This window comes from Brachionichthys hirsutus, chromosome 21 (genome assembly GCF_040956055.1).
Source record: "Brachionichthys hirsutus isolate HB-005 chromosome 21, CSIRO-AGI_Bhir_v1, whole genome shotgun sequence".
In the NCBI taxonomy this organism is placed as follows: domain Eukaryota; kingdom Metazoa; phylum Chordata; class Actinopteri; order Lophiiformes; family Brachionichthyidae; genus Brachionichthys; species Brachionichthys hirsutus.
In genome coordinates this window covers 6398402-6421027 of record NC_090917.1, presented here as the reverse complement: position 1 = coordinate 6421027, position 22626 = coordinate 6398402, and the positions used below count along the sequence as shown (strand labels likewise).

The 22626-nt window shown below is 43.0% G+C and overlaps 4 protein-coding genes across 4 annotated transcripts; 1 reads left to right on the top strand and 3 right to left on the bottom strand.

Moving 5' to 3' along the window:
- Nucleotides 1–728: 728 nt before the first annotated feature.
- Nucleotides 729–4806, bottom strand: rsph10b (radial spoke head 10 homolog B). Its single transcript, XM_068754886.1, has 15 exons — nt 4619–4806; nt 4463–4538; nt 3893–4066; nt 3730–3815; nt 3220–3340; nt 2968–3144; nt 2781–2886; nt 2619–2716; nt 2350–2539; nt 2146–2254; nt 1740–1819; nt 1294–1445; nt 1082–1186; nt 877–1008; nt 729–749 (listed from the first exon to the last, which is right to left on the bottom strand). Exons 1-15 carry the CDS (start codon nt 4804–4806, stop codon nt 729–731), a joined length of 1815 nt encoding a protein of 604 aa, XP_068610987.1.
- Nucleotides 4807–5216: 410 nt separating this feature from the next.
- pms2 (PMS1 homolog 2, mismatch repair system component) lies at nt 5217–11020 on the bottom strand. Its single transcript, XM_068754288.1, has 15 exons — nt 10969–11020; nt 10453–10592; nt 10196–10282; nt 10014–10116; nt 9729–9912; nt 8968–9135; nt 8667–8764; nt 8477–8576; nt 7770–7854; nt 7532–7684; nt 6651–7458; nt 6410–6577; nt 6221–6321; nt 5971–6140; nt 5217–5612 (listed from the first exon to the last, which is right to left on the bottom strand). Exons 1-15 carry the CDS (start codon nt 10980–10982, stop codon nt 5469–5471), a joined length of 2523 nt encoding a protein of 840 aa, XP_068610389.1. The 5' UTR covers nt 10983–11020; the 3' UTR covers nt 5217–5468.
- Nucleotides 11021–11766: 746 nt separating this feature from the next.
- On the top strand, nt 11767–21473 carry eif2ak1 (eukaryotic translation initiation factor 2-alpha kinase 1). The gene is made up of 15 exons (XM_068754373.1): nt 11767–11929; nt 13665–13832; nt 13914–14050; nt 14413–14447; nt 14576–14675; nt 14770–14850; nt 14932–15025; nt 15120–15168; nt 15462–15846; nt 16333–16441; nt 16577–16683; nt 20314–20425; nt 20541–20620; nt 20753–20986; nt 21184–21473. The coding sequence occupies exons 1-15, from the start codon at nt 11767–11769 to the stop codon at nt 21280–21282; spliced, it is 1953 nt and encodes a 650-aa protein (XP_068610474.1). The 3' UTR covers nt 21283–21473.
- LOC137909945 (ankyrin repeat domain-containing protein 61-like) lies at nt 16511–19894 on the bottom strand. Its single transcript, XM_068754374.1, has 5 exons — nt 19715–19894; nt 19354–19448; nt 18946–19102; nt 18630–18830; nt 16511–17347 (listed from the first exon to the last, which is right to left on the bottom strand). The coding sequence occupies exons 1-5, from the start codon at nt 19814–19816 to the stop codon at nt 16775–16777; spliced, it is 1128 nt and encodes a 375-aa protein (XP_068610475.1). The 5' UTR covers nt 19817–19894; the 3' UTR covers nt 16511–16774.
- Nucleotides 21474–22626: the final 1153 nt, after the last annotated feature.

The window sequence follows — 22626 nt, the reverse complement described above, 5'->3', positions numbered from 1 at the left end:
ACCAACGTTACACACTGAAGCACTGATCTAAACTAGACTATTCAGTCTGTAGAACAGTGATTATTCCTGTTTATAATCTGGGATTGGGTGTGCCTTCTGGCTCTCTAGGGGGGGCACCCAGGCCAGTTTGAATTTCTTCCTTCATCTTTCTGGAAACTAATTCGTTATGTTCAAAAGAAGGGAACAAGAAATAGTTGAAGAATTGACAGCTCGTCTTCGTCCAGAGATGGTCTTCGTCCTCCACGCCCTTTCCTTCCCCTCCAGTCTGTTCTGCAGGAAAGACGATGTGGTTTATTAAGAGTGAACAGCTATGAGGATTTATTTTTCAGGATCGCAAATGCAACGTATGAACTTAGCAGTCTTATTCTATGATGCTCATTTTATAAGCATAGATTAAGACTTCTAAATTCCTTTAGCTTCTTATGTAGTAAACATTTCCTGATGAAAACAAACCTGCAGACTGGGTTTCCACATTCGCTTCAGTTCTGATGTCTTGACTCTCCTCATCCTGAGCAGCAGATGGTTTTGTGTAGCTTGATTTCTCCATCTGTAATAAGATGTTAATACTATCATGGTACAATCTTTACATCTATATTGAACATATGGATGTAATATTACTACAAATTAAATAAATAAATCGTGTAGACGGAGAAAAGCGTTGCATATGTGCGCCCCAGTTATTTCCTGGATGAGCATGAACAAAAACAAGACTAGCCTGCCTCCTGCAATCAACTTCTACAGATTTGGACCTGGAGAGCAGCACAAAAACTGCAAAAGTCACTTTCCTATTTTCCTTTTTGAAGTCGGATGCAAAGGTTTTTACAAGTGGCTTGAGAGAATCTGAGCGACTGGGAAGGATTTGCTGTTTGCCTCTACCTCGCGTCCGTCACTCTGGGCTGCGTCGTCGTGACTGGATGGCGGCTGGCCCTTCTTGGGGCCCCCGGGCACTTCCTGACACTTCACCTCGGCGGCACCAAGGAGCACCTCAAAAAACTCCAGGAATGAAATCTGCAATGGAAAAACGTGCTCAGCGGATACGGGTTCATCTCCCAACGGGTACGGAGGCGTAAACGGTTGATACCTCGAGATCCATACAGGAAGAGGGGTTTCCGGGGTCGAGGCTCTCTGCAGTCATGACCTCCAGCAGTCTCTTTGAGGTCAGGTTATTGTCCAGCAGGTGAAGATCCTGGTTTCCAGGGAAAACACATTTTGTTTTTGTCGAGTTAACCTACCCTACATCAATCTGTTATGCTGTAATAACCGTGGTAACCTCTCTGCTATGGTCTCTCGCACCTTAAACATGAACAGCAGGTCTCGGTAGGTCATGGTCTGGTTGTCCCGGGGGGGGCCAGCGGTGAGATTGCAGAAAGCCTGATAGATTTCGAAGCACTTATTGACGTAGTTCAACGCCACCGCCGCGCGGTCTGGCTGCCTGAACAGGAAGCCTAGATCAAGAGAAGCCACATCTGATGAGCACCGTTAGTACATTATCAATGTATAGCCGTTGTTTTATTCGTATTGAGCATCGGGTTCATTATTTCTGTGGCGTCATTCACTCAGACAGAACCTCTGAACATGTAAACGGATGGTATCCGGATAAACGTCTTTCTTTTCAGCATTAAATGTGTGTCTTTGGCCACATAATCTCACATTTTTTAATCCTAATTTTCCCATTGCAGGCTTCTTATGCATGTTCAGCTACACGTCTGCATGGTCCTGTAATAATGCTGTCAGTATACCTTTGACTTTCTTAGCATTAGGAAGGATGTTGTCTGTCATCAGTCTGGAGAAGCAGGCAGTCAGTAAGTCCTTTTGTGACCTGTGGAAGAATAGAGGATCCCCCCCCCCCCCCACACACACACACACACACACTCAGAATGATTTACTAAGGAATGAAAAGTTTAAATTGTGTTGCGGCGTTTTTCTTTGTCCCATTGTTGATTCTGAACTGGGAACCTTGAGCTCATTCTTGAAAACGAGTCCTTGCAGCTTTCTGTGGCTTTACTTGAGGAAGGGAAACACTAGCCAGCATGCTAACATGATATAATTGATTTAAATACATCGTAGTAGCATGGCTGTCTGCTCTTCTTAGACACTTGAACGATCTTAAGAGACGGTGCAGATCTGTTAGGAGTCCTTCCTTACGCCATTTCCTCGCGGTACATGAGGTAGGCCACCACTACTAGACAGCCTAGGAGCGTACTTAGCAGTACGGGAGTGAACGGAGAATGGATCTCCTCTGCAGCAGCATCTCCTGAGACACACAGAGTACAAATGATTATCCACAACTGCTACAATTAAGAAGCTGTCGAGAGAGAGAGAGTCCGTTGTTCGTGCCGGTCTTCTCACCGCCCATGAGGTGGTTGATCTGGGTCAGAGTGATATTGTGACGGGGGACGTTACAATCTTTGAGCAGACGCCAGAGCTGCAGGCGGGTCAGCGAGAAGGCCTTATCTGCAGAGGGGGCGTGGCCGAGCCGGCTGTAGAAACGGTAAATGGACCTGAGCTCAGCGGCGTGCGTCAGGATCACGAGCTCCACCTGGGACGAGCGACGGCATCAGGGCAGAACCGGGCTGAGGATGAGGGGGGGGGGTAGGGGGGGGGGGGTAGGGTCTGACCTGCTTACGCTCGATGTCCCGCTTTGTCTCGGGGACCACGTGGAGCAGACATTCTGCGTTCAGAGCCATGTCCGGTAACAACGAGACGGATGACGGACCTGGAACGGGAAGCGCGCCTGTAGGCGTGGCCTGCAACAACGTTCAGGAACGAGTTCTGTTTACCGCACAGAGGAACGGGAGCGGCGTTTCCTTCCAGGTTCCGTGCCATCATCTGATCATCCGTGAGCTCTCCTTCAAAGACGCGGCCATCCTTAAACGTGAACGTTCCCTGCGAGGCACAGGAAGTCACTGTCAGGAGCGTCCGGAGAGGACGACGCGTGTCCAACGACAGCCCGTGTCCCCGGTCGACCTCGGCGTGTCTCCTGTTGTCGCTCCACTCCCCTTCGTAGGTCACGCCGCCGGCGTAGCAAAAGGCTCCGCGTCCGTGTCTCCGGCCCTGAAGGAAACCCCCCGTGTACCGATTACACGGGGAGAACCGGGCTCCATCGGCGTGCCTCGGGGTCCAGGTGTGCGTGCCGCCTCCGTGCTGCCGGAGAAGACGCTAGCTGACGATGCTACGAGCCCGTGCAGGGAGCTGAAATGGCCGGCGGGACGTTCCTACCTGGACTCCGTTCAGCCACGTGCCGACGTGCTGCTGTCCCAGCCGCAGCCACTCCATTGTGCCCCCGCCATGTCTGAGGTTGTTCTTCCACCCGCCAGAGTAAAGGTTGCCAGAGGGGTAGCTGACGAGAGAACGACGACAGTTCACGAGGAGACTGAAGACTTTCCTTTTTTTTTTTTTTTAGCAAAGCTTCCATATCAATATGCTGCCATAGGACGAGGTGGCATAACCTCCTATGGCAAACTAAGCTCCTCCCTCTCTATCTGGTTATTCTACATTCCACACATACGTCACTGATCCCTCTCTCTTCCCCTCCGTTTGTCCCTCTTTGTGTCAGTCTGCAGGTTGTGCTTGCTGTTGTGGGTAAAAAAAAAAAAAAAATGGCTTCTACCTTTCCCTGCTTCACCTGAGATTATTTTATGTTATAATCTGGCGCTATAGAAAAAAAAAAAAATGAATCGAATCGAGATGCGATTCGGGCTCCGGATGAGATGATGTATTCCCACCTACCGTCTCACTCCCCATCCTTCTTTGTTGTTCTTCACCCAGTCTCCGTCGTACCAGGAGGTCTCATTCCGGTTATAGTAAAAAACACCCTGAAACAAACAAGATCGATTCAAACGCTTTAAAAAAAAAAAAAAGAGAACAGCGAACATAAAAAGCGGGATCCTACCTTTCCATGTCTCTTGCCCTGATGCCACTGCCCGGTGTATGACATGGTGCCGTTTTCACTCTTGTAGGTTCCAGTCCCGTGCCGGATTCCGTTGTACACCGTGCCGTTATAGGAGCTGCCCCCTGGCCAGGTGTACCTTCCCTCCCCCGTGGGCTTGTTGCATACAAATTCTCCCTGTTGGATTAGAACTTCAATTCCAAGATTTGTTTCTGAATTTATTACAATTGTCAAAAGTATTTTTGAAATGATATTTTTGAAACATTTCATTTGCTTTTGTATGGTCAGAGCATGCATTAAATGTTACACAATAAATAGATGAAGTATTGTATCATTATTGGGTCCGACCTCATATCTCAGTCCACTTGTCTGCGTGAAAACTCCACGTCCCTCCATAAGACCTTTGGAAAAGTTTCCCTTCAGAAGAGTAAAGTTGTGACTTTATTATTGTTTGGGAAATGACGCAAAGGGCAAATTTAACATTCTGAACCCATGTGAGAATGCAATTCATATTGCGTGACGTTATTGTATTGTACTGAAAACCATTGAAAACTACATTTAGAGGTATTTCACCTTGTACATGTGGCCTCCTTCAAAATGAGCGACTCCTTGTCCATGAAACTGACCTTCAAATGTTTCCCCTTCATATCTGCCAATGAGACCAAAACAAAAGCACTTCAGTCGCTTCACTAAGACTAAGTGGAGTTTTAAAATTGACCCCAGATTTACCTGCGGACGGCTAACGGGAATAGTGTGGGGAGTTCCTCTCTGACGTCACTCAGACTGCTCTTCGCGTCTCGCTTTCCATTTTCTTTTTCCTCCGTTGTTTGTCGCCGCTCCGCGTTTCCACACAACGCTTCGCTTTGTTCTTTGTCGTTTTTTATTGCAGTTTCCTTCTTTTGCCCCACCTGTATCATTTTTCTCTTCGTATGGTCTCTTCAAAAGCGAGGTTTTTCTCCATGACAACAGAACAACTACGGAAAGCATCATCGGCCAAATATAGCAAAACGCGAATACGTCTTATTTTCTAAATACAGTACGTAGTAAACGCACCGACTACTATTACTACTACTATTTATATCCAGTGGTAACCATAGTATCTCATATTTTAGCATTTTTAACATTTCTGTTAAACATTTAATTTAATTTTAATAAAATATTGTGTTGTAATAAGCAGTGTTGTAATAATACGCCAAAATATTTTTATATTATAGATATTTTAGAATATTTTCATTGGGCTATCCAATATTTTCAAATGAACTGCATTCAAGGAAACAGACAACAGAAAGGAGTGCCATATTTCACAACATATTTGGTTTATTTCCCTTTTATATGGTGTAAAAATATTTGTTTAAACTATGTTGTGGCATTAAAAGCAAATTAAACAAAAGACTTAAGAGGATAAGGAAAAACACTAGTCAGTCAATACTTAACATTTGAACATGACAAATACACAGGATGTAGCTTTTGTATCAAGAACAAGATTTATACTAACAGAAACAAACAAGGATGAAATGACGCATTCCTGTTATGACAAGCCAGTGTTAAATCTGAGTATCCAACAGTTGCTTCCTTGAAGTCAGTCTTGTGAGACGATGTCGAGGTTGGCGAGGTGTCTCATGGTGGGCCTTCCATGAGGACAGTTCCACGGATGTTCTATCTCCCCCATGTGAACCAATATCTTTTTCATCTCACTGACACTCAAAGCGGTGCCGATCATCACCTTCAGGGTAACATAAGCAGAGAGAAAATACATTTTATATTGGCACACATCCAAACTGGTTTCCGTTTAGATGACTTTATACTGCTATTGAAGATTAAAAGTTTTATTGTTGAAGATTCTTGAAAACGAATTATCATTATTATTATAATATTTCCATCACGCAAGGAACTGAAAAGGAATCAGACAATACCGAAAGACAGACAAGAGCTAACAGAAAAAGAAATGTGATGCATATTAAAAGTTACGTAAAACACAACTTCCTTGTGAAGATCTATAGCAGATTGATCCAAGGAGAGAAGTCTGGTTTGTGTAAATATTTCAAAATAGGTTACAGAAACTATTTATTTTACAAACTCACAGATTTTCTACAGGCTCTTGATGCAAACATCTGCCTGACGCGCGACGGTCGACACATGACCCCCGGGCTGTCACTCAGCATAAAGACGAGCTCCTCGATGTCGGCTGGGCCAAAAGTCCAGTTCTTACTGGTGGGCAGAGAAACCAGTTTAACCCTCTCCATCACCTGAGCTGCAGTAAGAATAAAACAAATAAATTAAGTTTATCGTTTGTAAACTCATGTTTAATTACCCACATTAAATACGTCTTACCTTCCTCGTCAACAAGGAATTCAAATCCATTTTTTCGAAAAATCTCAATGTTCTCTATAAGAATATTTTCGCTGACGGCCGTGAGGTGAAGCTTCTGAGGCCTGAAAACATGAAAAAAAAAAAAGATCAATTAAAAAGGCCATTCCAAGCAGCAGAAGGCAAAGTGCATTCACGGCTCCCTATCCTTACACTATTAGTTTCTGCCCTTGGAGGACAGTGTGCTGCTGCAGCATCTCAAAGTTGTACTTCTCGTCTGTAGCATGCTGGTCAATCATGAAGATGTCCGAGTGGAGTTTGGCAATAATGAAGCCCAGGTTAAATTGACCGATGATCTCCATCTGCTTGAACGCGTCTTTACTGTTGGAATGAGATATTATTTACCATCGTTGCCATTTTCACCCAGCAGCAGTTCATGGGATTCAAACCCTACCTGATCTCTTTCTTCAGCTCGTCCTCTGCGCTCTGGTTTTCTCCGGGGATGATCTTGGCCCTGAAGCGTCGATGGTGCAGAACATCCCCGGCGCTTTGAGCCCACTGTTCCTGCAACCTCCTAATCCTTCCGGTCAGCTCTAGCAAAGAGAACCGGAGAGGCACCGTCCTCCTCTGAAGGCAGACTGGAGCATCCACGGTCAAAGAGGGTTTCTCCGAGTGGTTGGCCTTGTGTTCTGTAGGTAATTGTGGATTCTCTGTCCTCGCCCTCTTGGCATCAGGACTCTCAGCACAGTCCTCATTGTAAGCGCACGGCTCAGTCGTTAGTGCGTCTTCTTCTTCAGGAACAGCATGATTATCGTCAGTCGTTTCTTCTATTGCTTCATTTACCACGCCGGGCCTGTCCACTTCATGATTTGAATGCTGAACATTGGGTGACGCCGATGCAGCACCGTCGTTTTCAGATTCTGTACCGCTGAACGCTGTCCCATACCTGAACTTATCCAGAACAGACGTTTTAACTGGGGAGCACTTCGCTAGATCTCTTGTGGGCTTCGAAAGAGATTTCACATCGGGGGTGCAGAGTGTACGTTTGCCATTGCCCTTGAAAAAGGACTGCAGCGTTTTCTGTGTTGGGCCACTGTCGGTAGGTTTTGCCAGCTCAAAATTTGAGCTGTGAGGGCTTGAAAAAGCTGCTTTTAGGGCAGCCAGGTTAAGAGAAGACTTTGGACCCCGGGTGCCTGGTTCCTCTGCAGGTCTTCCGGGGTTCTCGTTAGAGGAAACAACTTGGCAAATGTCAGCCTTCAGATCTAGAATCATTAAACAGTCATTATCACCGGATAGAATATTCATTTCATGTGCTGATGACAAGGTTGAACTTACTAGTGTTGCGTGCCGAGGTATAGTTCAGGCTGATTTTATTCACTCCAGCCTCGTACATGTTTAAAAGTGAGGTCTTCAGAATAGAAAGCAAGAGTTTCTCCTCCTGTAGGAAAATCTGTCGCTTGTCAGGCGTGACGTTCACATCCACGCATTCTGGTATAACACCACAAAAAAAGAAAAGCTCATGTAGTGCAGAAAGTTGGCAGCGTGTTTCAGAAATCACTGTTTTCAGGCTTACCAGAGGCCACAGCGACGTTCAAGGCAACAAATGGATATTGATGTCTGTTGTACATATGATAGACTTCATTCACAAGCTTGGTCACCTGCAGAATTAAGAGGGAAAACTCAGTTGTAATACTATAAATGAAAGATAAGAAAGTTAGATCTGCTTACACCTAGATTGCAGTGTTATAAACGCTTCTTTTGTTAAACAATTATTGCCTCCACCGAGGCAGAGTTTATGTAATTGCCGGCATTGGTTTGTTTGTCTGTCTGTCTGTCTGTCAGCAAGACATGGTAACTCAAAAAGTGAAAAAACAGATCTTGATGAAATTTTCAGGAAATGTTGGGAATCTTACCAGAAACAGATAACTTCATTTTAGTGATGATCCAGAAGAGATCCTGGATTATGGATCACTTTGAAATATTCGTTAACATTGCTCTCAATGGAGCTTCAAATTATGTTCCTCAATATCTCGGTTGATTATTGACCGATGTTTATGGAATTTGACACAGTCATGTAGGGTGGGCGTCTCTATCTTTTACTTTTCATGGTTGGTGTATCAAGATGCCAAGAACAATTTAGAACCTTTTGGTGATGATCCAGATCACCATGTGGACGGTGTAAATCCAGTTATGAGGGGAATGAGCTGCTTGGCGGAGGTTTGCGCTCTCTGAGTGCTTTTCCAGTTTTGTTAATGAGAACTTAAACTAAATATTTATTACCTTAAGAGGATCACAAGGCCGATTGTTAATGAAGAAGAACTGCCTGTCTGTGGCACTTCTCCCAACGCCATGATCTCCTTGAGAAACAAACCCTGCAATGCTGCCAAAACATAGAAAGAAAAAAAAAACGTTGTTTCCATGGAACACAACAGCAACAACAACAACACTTCCACGCAATTGTATCACCCACGAAAACAGCTGTTTGGGAAGATCTGTATCTTTAAGTCCATATTCTTCAAGAATATTTTCTGTAGGGGACACTTGCTGAAAAGGCAGAAGACTCTGTGGCTGCAGAACACAAAACCACCATTGGGATTATTTTCTTAAATAATCCTATAACATAAATGGATACAATTCCAATAAACAAAATAAATTGGAAATAGATCAAAGCAGTGTCTTAGAAAATTCAGCACAGATAAATCAAAACTGCTGAATGCAAATGAGACAACACAGTAAAAAAAAAAAAAAAAGTATGGAACCAATGTTTGAACCTGTTTTGGCCCAAATATGGCTCCTATGTTGTCTCTCATGCTGTGGCTGCCGCTGGTGCTGAGGATAGTGCTTCGCTTTCCTTGTCCATTTTGATTGGAACAAGTGATTCGCACGCCTGTAGAGATGATACAGTAGGACTGCAGGACTTGTATCATTTTGGCAAACTCCTGAAATCAAAAACAATGAAGTTAGATAAATGTTAAATTCAAGATGGCACTTAATTAGTCACAAGTTGGTTCTAAACAAACACATGTGAACATCAGACAATGAATTAAAAAGGCAATTTGAAGTCAATAAACATCATGAAAAAGCTGTACATCAGATTTAGCTTTAATTGTTTGGCCAAATGTTTGACTTTCACTGAATCACATTGTTGATTTCTATGATTTTGCTACTTTACTTTACTTTATGTTCCTGTACTCCTGAAACCAACTAGCCCCCCCATTCCTGGTATGAGAAGCAACTTGACAAGTCTGGAAAATGATCTGAGATCAAATGGAACAGTGGTCTTCTATTGGCGTTTGCGTGTTGGCGGAATGCTAAGATGTTTGAAGCTTGGTAATGTCCAGTGTTCACATTCACTGAATAAACATATGCACTTACAATTTACGATGTTATAAATAAAATCCCACTTTAAAGAAAATCAATACATTTTTCTTTACATTTTACACTTTATATTATCTATGAATCTATAATTTGTTCACTTCAGGTAAAAGAATAAGTATATAGAAACAAAGACAACGAGCTTTAGATGACTGGCCTTCTTAATATTGCGTTGGAACTCCTTGTGCCGAACAGGCAAGGTGTAGAAGAGCTGCTGCAGACTGACTGTGGAGCCGTGCTGCCGTGGATGGGGTGACTTCTGCACTAGGTGGCCTTTGTGGTCAAACACCAGCTTAGTGCCCACTTGGCTGGACTCATGGCATGTCACGACACACAGATTACTAGTGCAGGGGGGGGGGGGGGGGGCAGATGGGATTTCAACTGATATGATCATAGTCAGTATAGTTTAAATCACATTAGCATGTCTGATGACATTTATTACCTCAGAGCACATAAAGAGCTCAGAGCTTCGCCTCTGAAACCAAATGTCTCCACATGGATGAGGTCAGTGAAGTCCTTCAGTTTTGATGTGTGATGCTTCAGTGCTGTAAGATAGGAACTTTCACTCACACAAAAAGATCAGGCCGACATTCATTTATTGGAGATAAACAAAGGTATGCTTACTCAGCGCTTCAAAGTTGGCTTCTTCCACTCCTTTGCCATTGTCTGACACTTCCACTAATTCAGCTCCACACTCCTTCAGCCTGACATCTGGAACAGACACGGATGTAATACTATGCTCAAAACATAGGGACATATGGGAAATGTCCGCTCTTTAAAACCGTACTAGACAATAAAACACGGGCATCTTGTCTTGAAAAAAAATACAAACATTATTTGGTCACCATTCATAGACAATCACCAGGTGTGTCAATACTTACCAATGTTTGTGGCCCCTGCGTCAATGCTGTTTTCCACCAGCTCTTTGACAGCAGTAGCCAAAGTAAGCACAACCTGCCCCGAACAGATCTGATGCACGGAATGCTTATCGATGGCCTTAATGGCTCCAGCAGGTTCAGAGCTGCAGAAGAAAACCCACACTCGGTGACAATGATGTGCAAATTTACCTTGAATTCTTCTGAAGTTCAATATGTACAGTTAGCTTGAGAATGTTATACACTTTCCTAAAGACTGTGTTCTCTGACCTGTAATAAACGCATCAGTATTATGGCAAAGCAAGTGAGTTAAATTTAAGATGTGATGTCATAGTAGTGACCCTATTCTAGCAGGAATATATACAGGATAAGGATATGCATGAAACAGAGTTTTTACTAATGGGTGTTACAGAAACACACAAATTATTAAAAGCGAACCCGCTTTTGTTTTAAAAAGTACCAGATGTTTAACTTTGATCTGAAATCAAATAAAATCAGGAAATGCTTTTGCAGCTAACTTACCAAGCATCCGACATCTTTTAAGAGAGAAAGGATCGGGGTGATTTTATTTTATTTATATTTAACGCTATTTGACACCGTTAAAGGAAAAGACAAGACGTCATTGTCAAACATGGATAGTTTGCAGCTGTTATTCGGAAGGTTTTCGCGAAAACGCTTCATATCATAAACACAAACGTGAAGCTGTACCGCGCTGCGCAGATTCTTCGCGAGCGTCACTCGTGCGCGAAACTGCGCAATTAGAATAATATAAAACTTTTCATAACGTTAAAAGACGAAGACATATCGTCGTGGTAACAATAACCGAGTACGATAGTAACGATAATGTCAATAAATAAATAAAAATGGACAGGTTTTTAACAAAATTGTTGCCTAAAACGTGGTAGCGTGCCCTCGCCAAAACACGCGTGTTGTTAGGCACCGTTGTGCAGTTATCTCATGTTTTATAAAAATATACGTATCTCTTTTTGTGTTGGAGGCAATTAGTGGTATATGTCTTCACGTAAATATGTTAATATAATGTAAATGTGATTTTATACTGTAATACTGGGAGACGTTTCTTTATCTTGTTAATTTTAATTTAATTTTTCTGCTTTTACGAAGCACGTACATTGTTAGAGGTTCCCTAGCTCTTCATTGCGACAGCGGAATCATGGCTGCCCTTTGACTTGAGTGCAGGCCGGAACATTTGGGAAGCTTGTTGACGCATTTCGCTGTTGATATTTATTAGCTGTCGTAAATCTGACAGCATTTTTTTTTTTTTTTTTATTTTTTAATCCTTCCCCTTTTTCGGGAGCAGTAATGTACAATTCAGCGTCTAACAACAGAGTATTCCCGTCGGAATGTTCGAGCAGCAGCAGCAGCAGCCACCATTTGTTCCATCGGAACCTTAAACCCACCCGGACACAAGAGGTTAGCCTGATTAGCTTAGCAAGCGAAGAGGACGACGAGGTCCAGTTTGACAGTAAGCAGCTTTTACTTATTTTAAGGTCTTAGTTGTGCTCCATAACGTCGGTGTCAGTGTTTACTGACATTGAGTTGGATTTTGTAATATGATTGTATCTAGTGGCACGAAGATGAAACACACGATTTGAAATACTTTAAAGACTTTGTTGCTCTGAGTAACAGCCCAGGCTGCAGACACTCTCCTCTTCTCCTCCCATTCCAGATATGAATAGCATGAGGGAGAGGACTGTATATAGTTTCTGCAGGTAGCACTGAACACTCTGCTTTTAGAAAGGCTTTGTTTTACACCTAAAAGCTACTGGATGGACATTAAACATGAAGCTTGGTGAAAAGCTTTGAATCAGAATAGACCCTTGCTTGTAAATGCTCATGCAGATGAAAGGAGTTATTCAGGAATATTTGTTTCACTTGTATTAACACTGCAAAATATGATGTGTGTATATATATACATATAAATATATATATATATAGCTCCGCCAGATTTAAATGGAGCGAACAGACATGAGGAGAACCTTCAAAACTCTGCAGCACAGACAGGGTAACAGTGCTACCCACTACGCCACTGTGCATCCTCTAATTGTGGTTATGTGGCTGCAGTTTTAGAATAAAACTGGACTGAGTAAGATGAGACTTCATGTATTTATTCATTTTCTCTCACTGCTTATCCTGTGTGGAGTCGCTTGACTTTGGTGGTGAGGAGAAGCCGGAGAGCAAAGTCTAAGACTAGAATTATATCGTTAGTTGTAAATGTCTTATAGATAATTGTGCTTTTTTTCTTTCTGAATTTTTTTTTGTACAGCTCAACACTCATAAATTGGTTTAAACTTTAGCAATATGATGCGGTGTATGCATAAATCATGAAGTTGTGGGTGTGGAAGACCAGAAATACAAGGGTCATAACCAAAACAACAGGATACATAATGCCTTTCACAAAACCCTGCCTCCCACTTAAAACCAACCAGCTTTCAGAATCTGTGCCCCCAGTTTGTCCTGCAGGTTTTTAAAGCCAGATGAACCCTAATGACATCATCAGGATTATTTATTCAGACTTTATTCCAATGACTGATCTACAGGACGTCTGTCAAAGCTGTTTATCCCAACTTGCATTTTAAACGTTTTAATAGTCGAGTTAAGATTGCCATTGCATCTGTTCATGAAACCACACTGCATATCTGTTGAAATGCACTTTTTATGTTGTTCTGCCTGCCTGTCCTGCCTTGAAGATCAACAAAGAAGGGGAAACGCACCATGAATGAAGGTCCTGCTGTACGATTAGAGGAAGGGAATGGTATGAAACCATCCCCCCATTCCCATTCTGGCACAGTGGCCAAGTTTCTCATCTCGGTCACGTGTTTAAGGGGTACGGTTAGGTGGAGGAGGCTGGCGTCTACTGGGACAGACAGATAAGACTTGTTGCTCCACACGCCCATCGTGTGAGATGAGCTCAAGTTCAGCCTTTCGCGTGAATAGAATGATCGTTAGTACGGCTCTGCCTGCTTAACGTTGGATCTCGACTGGTTTCATACCAAGAGAATGGACCTAGGAGACAAAAACATTGTTGAAATGATAGCAAAAGTTATTGAAGAAGGTAAGACTTGCGTCAGTTTAAAAAAGCCTAATACAATCAAAAGTGTGCGTCGTCTTTTTTGAAACTATTTCAGGAGAATTTAAACGCATTTAAATCCGCTGCTTCCTGTTTTACCTTTTGCTTTTTTGTCTTTTCTACGCTCCAGCTTCAGACACAGGCGATAACCGCCAGGTGTTGATGAACGGCAGGAGCTACTTATCCATCCAGGAGTTTGCTTCAGCGATCCCCAACCACCTCCTCCTGGGGTCACTGCTGGAGCACCTGTGCTTCGTGTACGAAAGCAACCCGGCCCGCTCACGCACGCTGTTTAAAGGTATTGGTCGAGGCTGGCATCTACTTCAAAAGCTGTTAGCGCATGGTTCACGTTCTGACACCGCGACTGTCTCTCTGGCAGTCATTGGACAGCAGTTAGCTGCCATGAATCTCCTTTCGCCTTTGGCCATAAGCGACGAGTTCAGCACCATCCGGTTCCAGCACAACCAGGCCTTCACTGAGCTGCTTCGTGCTGCCAGCTCCTCAGTGTATCCACAGGTAACTGGATCACCACTATTTCTTCCATGTAGAGTTCGGCTTGCTGTTGTATTTGATGTTTAGATCATGGATTTCATTCATGAATCACATTAGTTGTATTTTATTTGCAAATTAAGATTTTGAATGACATCCTGTGGCCTGTGTGGGGAAGTTACACAACTTATACTCCTCTGTATTTATATGGATTTATTGGGTAATTATAAATTACCTGGGACTCCCAAAAACACAAGTCACCAAAGTACACATCTGAGTAAGAACAAACTTGGATGGTTTTGTTGTTTTTATGGAAACAGGAAACACTTATCTATGAGGTCCACTCCTGGGATATGAGTATTCATCAAAGACCTCTTTTCATTTTGCAGGGGCAACGACTCGGAACAAACGTCCCTGCCACGAGGTAGTTTGAATTTTGAGCAGTTCTTAATGCTGAGTTTCAAATACTATTGTTGCTGCCAACTGCAAACTAGATTCCAGGGGAGATGTGTATTTTAATGTGTATTTTATTTGTTTCTACTTCTCTTACAGGCCAAAAGAGGGACTTTTTCAAGCACAGACTTCCCGGTATATTAGTGAATTTGAAGAAATAAGTAGACTTGGAAAAGGGTCATATGGAAATGTTTTTAAGGTATGTTACTCTGCTCTACTCCACATTATTTGAATTCCTCTTATGGAAACAATGAATTGATTAAACCCACGTTATCTCTGATGCCGCCTTGCAGGTTGTGAACAAACTGGATGGACAGTTTTATGCTGTGAAGAAAATTCTTATCAAAAAAGTCTCAAAGGATGACTGCATGAAGGTTGGTCGTCAATGTTGTGTCTTTTTTACTCCTAAATACAGAGATTGCTAAATGTTTTACAGTATTTTTATTTTGCTGTAGGTCCTCAGGGAAGTCAAAATGTTGTCCAGCCTGCAGCACGCAAGTGTTGTTGGCTATCACACTGCATGGATGGAACACGTTCAGCCTGCAGCACGTGAGTGGAGTTACTCTTCAAGGAGTTCTGTGAGCAATAACACTGGTGGGTTTTATTTAAGACAATCCTGATGTGATAAACACTTATTTTATAGATCGTGAGTCTCTCCTTCCTGCGCTGGAATCACTTGGACCACAAGACAGGTAAGACTTAATGTAAATTGCTGTTATCCATTATTAGTAATGATTCTAATAGACATTTTAATATGCAATTATTCAAATAAAATAACAAAACTTTGAATCGAGTAAATGGACACATTTTACAGCGATACCTCTTTTTTTTTTCCAACTCGCCTTTAAAATTATTTTTATTCTGTGAAAAACATAGTATTAAAATTATGCTAATTCTATTGATATCATGTTGTGGCAAAAAATATCCTGCACTGTTTAGATGCAGTAATAGTAACTATTAAATATCAGGGGGTTTTCATTCACAGCTCTGATGAGAGCCCTGAGAGCAAAGGCAGCAGCTCCTCAGTGGTTTTTCAAAGCCTCAGCCAGCTGCCGACAGATGCTGCCCCAAGCACCAACGGACCCTTAACAGAAACCGCAGCCATACAGGCGTTGGTTCCAACCCACGAGAAAGGCCAGGTGGTGTGCCCCAAGACGATGCGCGGCATCCCCAAGAACTATGTCCCTTGTGTGTTCCTTGGGCGCCAGGAACCCACGAAGAGCTCCAAATGTCCTGCCTCGGGCTGGGACAGTCCAGCACTGATAGAGGAGCAGTCAAGCAGGAGCAGCATGGAGCTGAACAACAACTCCCACGTCAACAAGGAAGGTCCACAGTGGCCTGACGTCTGCATAACAAAGCCTTCAAAAGAGGTAGGTGCTTAAACACAGACATATCAATTAAAAGATCCCATATTATACTCTTTTTCCACAAGTTAATGCAGTTTCCAGACACTTATATGAAATATCTGTGACAGTCTTTGGTCAAAATAGCAAACAGATGCTGCAGGACAGCGTCCCTCTTTTCTGTCTCAAACAGCTCTGTCAGAAAAGCCTCTGAAAACAAAAACTAAACAAAATTCATTGCATGCATGTGCACACACGTCTTGTGCACGTTTTTGTACCGTGACCTCAGGAAGAGAGATTTCTTCCAGAAGCGTTTCTGTACTTGATTACAGAACTACGTAGGATTCTCTTGATGGTTTATTTAGCTGTTTTTGGGTTGATAATGACATAAACCCTCCATAATAGTGTAGAAACATGGGAAAAGTGTGTTTTTCATAATATGGGACCTTTAAATGACATGGAAATATATTGCGAAAAGGTTTTCCTTCGGTCACGGTTTGTCCGTTTCTGCAGGTGCAGTTCCACCTGATGCTCTACATTCAGATGCAGCTGTGTGAGCGGTCACTGAAAGACTGGATCTCTGACAGGAACACGAAGCCCAAAGAAGAGAAAGCCTCAGCATGTAATTATGAACCATTCATCTCATTATTACACATTAGAAAATTACAGAATTAGTTTATTCTGACTGTGCTTTTCACATCTGGTCTGTAAACATACTGAAATACATCAAAATCAATATTTTTTTATTTATTTTCAGGTCCTTATGGATGTGTCGATGCTGAACAAACGCTCAGCCTGCTGAGAAAGATAGTTGAAGGAGTGGCGTACATTCACTCCAGGGGAATTATGCACAGGGACCTGAAGGTACGGTGCTTTTGTTTTTTCACATGCATTTAGCGTTTGCACAAAAGTATTAAATAAGAATAGTTTCGTTAAATGTCCTCTTTACAGTCTGTCAAAAAGAAATCTGTACATTCTCCCAGTAGTGAAATACAAAGTCATATACCTTCTCTGGCAAGATCTTTCTCAGCTCTTCTCTCTTGTCTGGGTTATGTTTTAGATAAATGGCAACCTTACAAATATCCTGAAGCCTCCGTGGCTGCATAATGAGTTCTAGTAACTGGTCTCTCTGTTTAAAGAAACACGGTAGCATCAAGGTCGAGGGTAGGTGTCCTTCGTTATTGTAGACTGTGACCGGGTAGGTCAAACTGAACAGTTTCAACAATAGGGACCCGTTCCTTACATTTTGCCTGCGGTTCAGGAACAGGAACAGGCAACTCTCTCCCGCTTCGCTCGGCTTATTGATGTCGGCTCCATGGCTGAGCAGCAGGTCCACCAGCTCCTTGCTGGCCATGCTGCACGCCTCATGTAAAGGTGTGATCCCAGCTTTGTTCAGGGCATCGACCTCAGCCCCGTGCTGAAGCAACTCGCGGATGCAGCCTTTGCCATCTGACAGGGATTTATTGTTCTTCATAGCCAGTGCCACAACAGCCATGTGCAGAGGACGGTTCCCAGACTGCTTCACACCCTTGAAAAATAGTCAAGGATTTAGTTTAATTCAATGACAGATGTAGAACTGGATTAAGAATTCTGAAAGTGAAGTGAGAGCACAGCTGGGTGCCACAATATGGAGTTCTTTGCACAGAACATCTTTGGATGTGAATTAGTGAAGATCATTCCTTCTTTAAGTTGCGTGTTCCTGTGTAAGGGGTGACATTGTGTTTTCAGGTGAATGTGGTGTTAATTGAGGGTTCCTCCTTTAGTGCTGCTGACGACGTGGGCAGAGAGTTTGCCAACGCCATCATCAAATAGCGTCCTGCAAGGTCGAGGCAAAATACTCTCATGCTGCATTTCTTATTAATAATTTGTTGCAAGATGATATCCAGTCAACACAAAATTAAACTTGGTGGGCAGTGTTTTTATTAGGGCTGCAGCTATCAATTAATTAATTTGATTAAGCGAGTAATCGGATAAAAATACATTGAAGCGTTTCGGTATATTTTTAAGAGGTATAAAACAAACAAATGTTAATGCTTGCAAAATATTTATTTTGAACTGCACACTCATTAGTATTGAGTTTCACAAGCGCAAATAAAAATAAATAAAACACCTGAGTGAAGCCAAACACTGTAAAAAATCTAATTAAACAAGAATAATTTCTGTATCAAGTATGGCAATGCATTATCAAACAACCACTTACAATAAAACTATAAATGAAAAACTGTCTTCACATTTTAACACACACTATAATGTTGTTAGTGGGATTTATGATTATTATACGTCTTTCAAATTCATTACAACGAACATACAAACTAGCATGTAGCATGTAGCCACGTGTTTAGTTGTATGAAGCCAGCCTGTGCATTGCGTTAGCTGATTATATTGGACTGTCTTCCCTCTGCTCTGGCTTTTTCGTGGGCATGCTCGGGTGCTAACCGCTCGTAATAATGCTACATTACTAAAATACTTCTTACACTATTTACCTGTTATTATATAGTATAATGGCAAATACTATGCCACTGTTTTTTTTAATCTGTAGAATGGGAACACACTTATTTTGGCTGAAAGTTTTTTTGTGGGATATTTTCGTTTTCGGTGAGAATGTTATGTAGCTTTTTAAATAACAGCTCTGCTGTAGGAAGAAAAGTGTTTAGGTGTCTTTTTAAGTCGTGCAATTTAACGGCAGTCATTATTTAAGGCGAATTACAGGATTGCTTTCACCACACCAGAATGACTATTTGTGAAAGGGTCGTCTGTGTTTCATCTTTTTAAATTAAGCAAGAAAAAAAAAAGCAAGGAACAACACAAACCATGTTGGGATCTGCTCCCCCCGCGATCAAGCTGGCTATCATGTCTTTACGGAGGATCCCAGCAGCCATGTGCAGGGGCGTCATCCCGCTGCTGTCGGCAGCGTTAGCAGCAGCACCATAGCTGGTGAGAATGTGGACAGCAGACAGAGCCGCATGGCGCACCGATAGGTGGAGTGCCGTCTGGTGACTCTCCCCCTCCACCTGCGGAGAAACCACACGACACTACCTGAGGCAAAGCATGAGGGGGAACTTTGCAAATATTTTACCCATAAACATCACAAACATTTATTGATCGGCTAGACGAAAGTCTTTTCACCTCTGCGTTGACGCTAGCGCCGTGCTCGCAGAGGAGCCGCAGACAAGCCTCTGCCTGTGTGTACGCAGCCGTCCCGGCTGCAGATCCTGGTTTCGTAGTCAAGACAATTGGCCAGTTGGTTACCAGCAAGTGCAGAGTGGTTTGTCCGAGCCGGTCTCTGTGATGGAGGGGGACACACATTGAGACTAGCGCAGGTGCAGACTGACTTGTGTCGCTTCGCATTCGTAACAGGAAGTTTCCCAATCATCACATTTGAAACTCTTCCTGTGCACGGGCATGTTTCTTTCAGGAAGTAAATGAGCAAGGTCAGCTGTCATTAATCAATTTCAACAACTCGTTTATGTTTATATTTTTGGGATCAGAAGCTCGCGTGACAACATGGTTATCCCGGTGTCTGTTTGCCAGGACCTTGTTTCGGGATCTGCTCCTGCCGATAGCAGGCTCTGCATGCTCTTAACTCTTCTGTAAGAGGCAGCCAGATGAAGGGGAGGCATGGCGAAGCCCTGAGGCGAGACATGACGAGACATGACAAACTGGAAGTGTAAAAACTAATGGTGCGCAGTTTCACTCGACGAGAAGTCTTTTGTCTTATTTTCAAATCTTGAATTCAATTGGAGCATCAGCATTATATTTACGAGTAAATACTGACTTTGTCGTCGTCGTCTGTGTTTCGTGTACAAGATGCCCTTTTTCTGCCAATGTGACAAATTTTAGCTAGCGTTCTACATGTTCTGTATCGAGTTGTTTCTCGTTGCATTTTTACTCTCACCTTCCACGAATCTTCACCGAGCGCCCCACATTTCATCTGGATGCGACAGTTGCTGCCGTACATTTTTGACAGCTCTTGTATCCGTCCCAAATCTTCATCCATAATCGCAGTACGGAATTCATTGTTGTGAAACTTCGTGACGTTACAGCTCGTCTCCCGGCGTCCCCCGCTCTCCTCCAACATGACCATCCACTGCCTGTCACTGCTGTCTGTATTTAATTTTGTTCAAGGAGTGTGGCGGTAGAAAGCTGGTTCTTCTTGTTTGAGGAAGCACGCGGTGACTTGGCGTAGGCATGCTTGCCAACTTACACTCTGGTAGAGGGAACTCAAACTTGTGTGGTTTTTTTCAGTCAGTTTGATTTCGTCATGAATGTTTGAGAGGTGCTTGTTTGATGTATCCTTCTGGGTAACTTCCTGTTGGGTGAGGGGCCAGTCAATGGGACTAGTGACACCCCTCACCCTTGTAAGTTTTGTTTTAGTCATACAGTACTGTATATATTATTGTTGTGTATACGGTAGAGAACTTTTATCTGAAATGCATAAATCTTTGACGTCTTGACATTTTAAACTGTCTGCAATAACTTTGTCTTTCTCGGCAGCCAAGGAACATTTTCCTCCACGGTCATGACTGCTATGTTCGAATTGGGGACTTCGGTTTGGCCTGTAGGGATTTAATAATGGATGCCCATAAAAGTACTACCTCTCCAAGTGGTAATGTATTTCTGCACATCTTCACGTGTTTTATTTTTGTGGCACAGAACCTCAAAGAATCACCAGAAGATGGTGCCATTTACTTTAAGGTCACATCTGTGGATTCTTTTTGCAGACTGTTCACACACCACCGGCGTCGGCACATTTGTATATGCTGCACCGGAACAACTGAAGGACTCGCATTATGATTCAAAGGTAAACACAAATAACATCGATGTTATGCTAACCTTTGCCCAGTTGTTTATGTAATAGGACGCATTTTCATGTAAGGTTTGTCGTTAGTCTTCATTATCATGGCTTTTGTTTCTATTGTTGCGGCTCTTCCAGTCAGACATGTACAGTATTGGGGTGGTGGCTCTTGAGCTGTTCCACCCCTTTGGGACAGAGATGGAAAGGATCCGGATACTTGGGGACCTGAGAGAGGGGAAAATCCCAGAATCGTTCTCTAACAAATGGCCAATTCTGGCCAAGTACATCATGAAGCTGACAAGTAAAGATCCAGGTGTTCGGCCCACGGCCAGCGAGCTTCTACAGAGTGAACTGTTCTATTGTAAAGACAAAGTAAGTCATGTATAGATATAATTTAGCTCTAAAATGATGACAGCTATCTATGAAGTATTACCCAGAAGTGATTGTTGTTTCCCATTTAGAATTGGATTATTTTGGTTTTACTAGCAAAGTGGTTACATTTTATCTGCAGTGAATTTCCTAACAATAACTCCCAGGCAATTTCAAGAATAGTTTTTTTTCTATTTCAGGTAATCTATGGTTTGCAGAGAAGGGTTGAAGAGCTGGAAGAAGAGCTTGTGCAGCTGAGAAGGCAGATCACTCAGCCTAGTAGTTCAGAAGAGTCATAGCAAATCAGAGCCTTAAAATTTAAACTGCTCACAGACTGTGAAAACTTTATTTTTTACTTTTGCACTTTGTTTTGTTTACATGGAATATGTGGGAGAGTATATGTGTGTAAGTAAGCAAAAGAGTGCCTCTTGTACAACTGGATGTTAGTGGAATTATTTATCTTTAAACAGCTGTTCAATAAACCCATATTCTACCATGTGTTGTGGGTTTTCTAAGTAGTCTCTGATCAATGGAGATTTTCTTTAAATTGCCTTTAAATTGGTTGTACATCTGGTACACAAAGCTCAGAGGGATTATACACGCGACGGATCTTCCTCGAAACGCTTCTCCTTCAAAACGACCGCCTTAACCAATCAGAAACCTCGTTTTAGCGCAAGTACCCGGATGTACCCGTGAGGCAATTAGCTACGTCATTGTTCACCGCCGGACACCCGCTGGAAATAAGGAATGTATTTACAACCGCGAGTAACGTATTTGTGAGACGTTTCAGGTACGTGTGATTCTTCCCGTCCCGTGAAGCGACATCTTAGTTGTGAATCGGTGACATTTTGAGCGGCATGGGCCGCTGGGATTGTTTGTAGTAGCCTTACACCGGCTCTCTGTCATGTCGGAGCGTCGTAGGTGAGGGTCGAACCTCCCGAGTCGCTCGTGAAACGTCCCGCTGCGTGGGCTAAATTAAATTAAATCGGTTAAATTAAATATATCATCTGAAGCTTGACAATGGAGTCGTTAGGAATAAATAAGTTAATCGTTATCTCAGTCTCCGCCATGTCATTCTGCATTCATCGTACCGAGCTAGCTGCTAGCGTTAGCCTCCGCAATGCCGCACGAGCGACTCTGCAGCCCACATTTGAAATGGTTCTGTTGTCCGTTTCCATGGGTTACAAGCCGCTCGCGCCAAACACATGTTCGGGTAGTCTTCGACGAGGAAGGTGTGTTTTCGATCGCTTATGTCCTCTCCTGCGGGGACCGGCGAACGTTTAATTCGTGTTAAAAGCAGATTTAGCGGCCTAGCAGCAACCGTCCGTTAGCCAACGTGAGCCGGTCTGCCCGGGCGGACGTGGGAGGGACACCAGCTTCCGATTCGGATGTGCCCCCTCGTGAGTTTTTAGCTTGGTGTCGATGTGATAGTTTAATATTTGGTGCTTAGTACTTGTTACCTCCGCCCGGGCGGGGGGGGGGTGTTTATGTGATCACCGGTTTATTTTAACGTCCGGTTGTTCGCAAGATAACTGAAAATGTTCTGGCCGGATCTTCATGAAATTTTCGGTAAAATGTTGGGGACAGATTATTAAAGTTCGACGATCCAGGAGAGATCCTGGCTTATGGATCACTTTGAAATT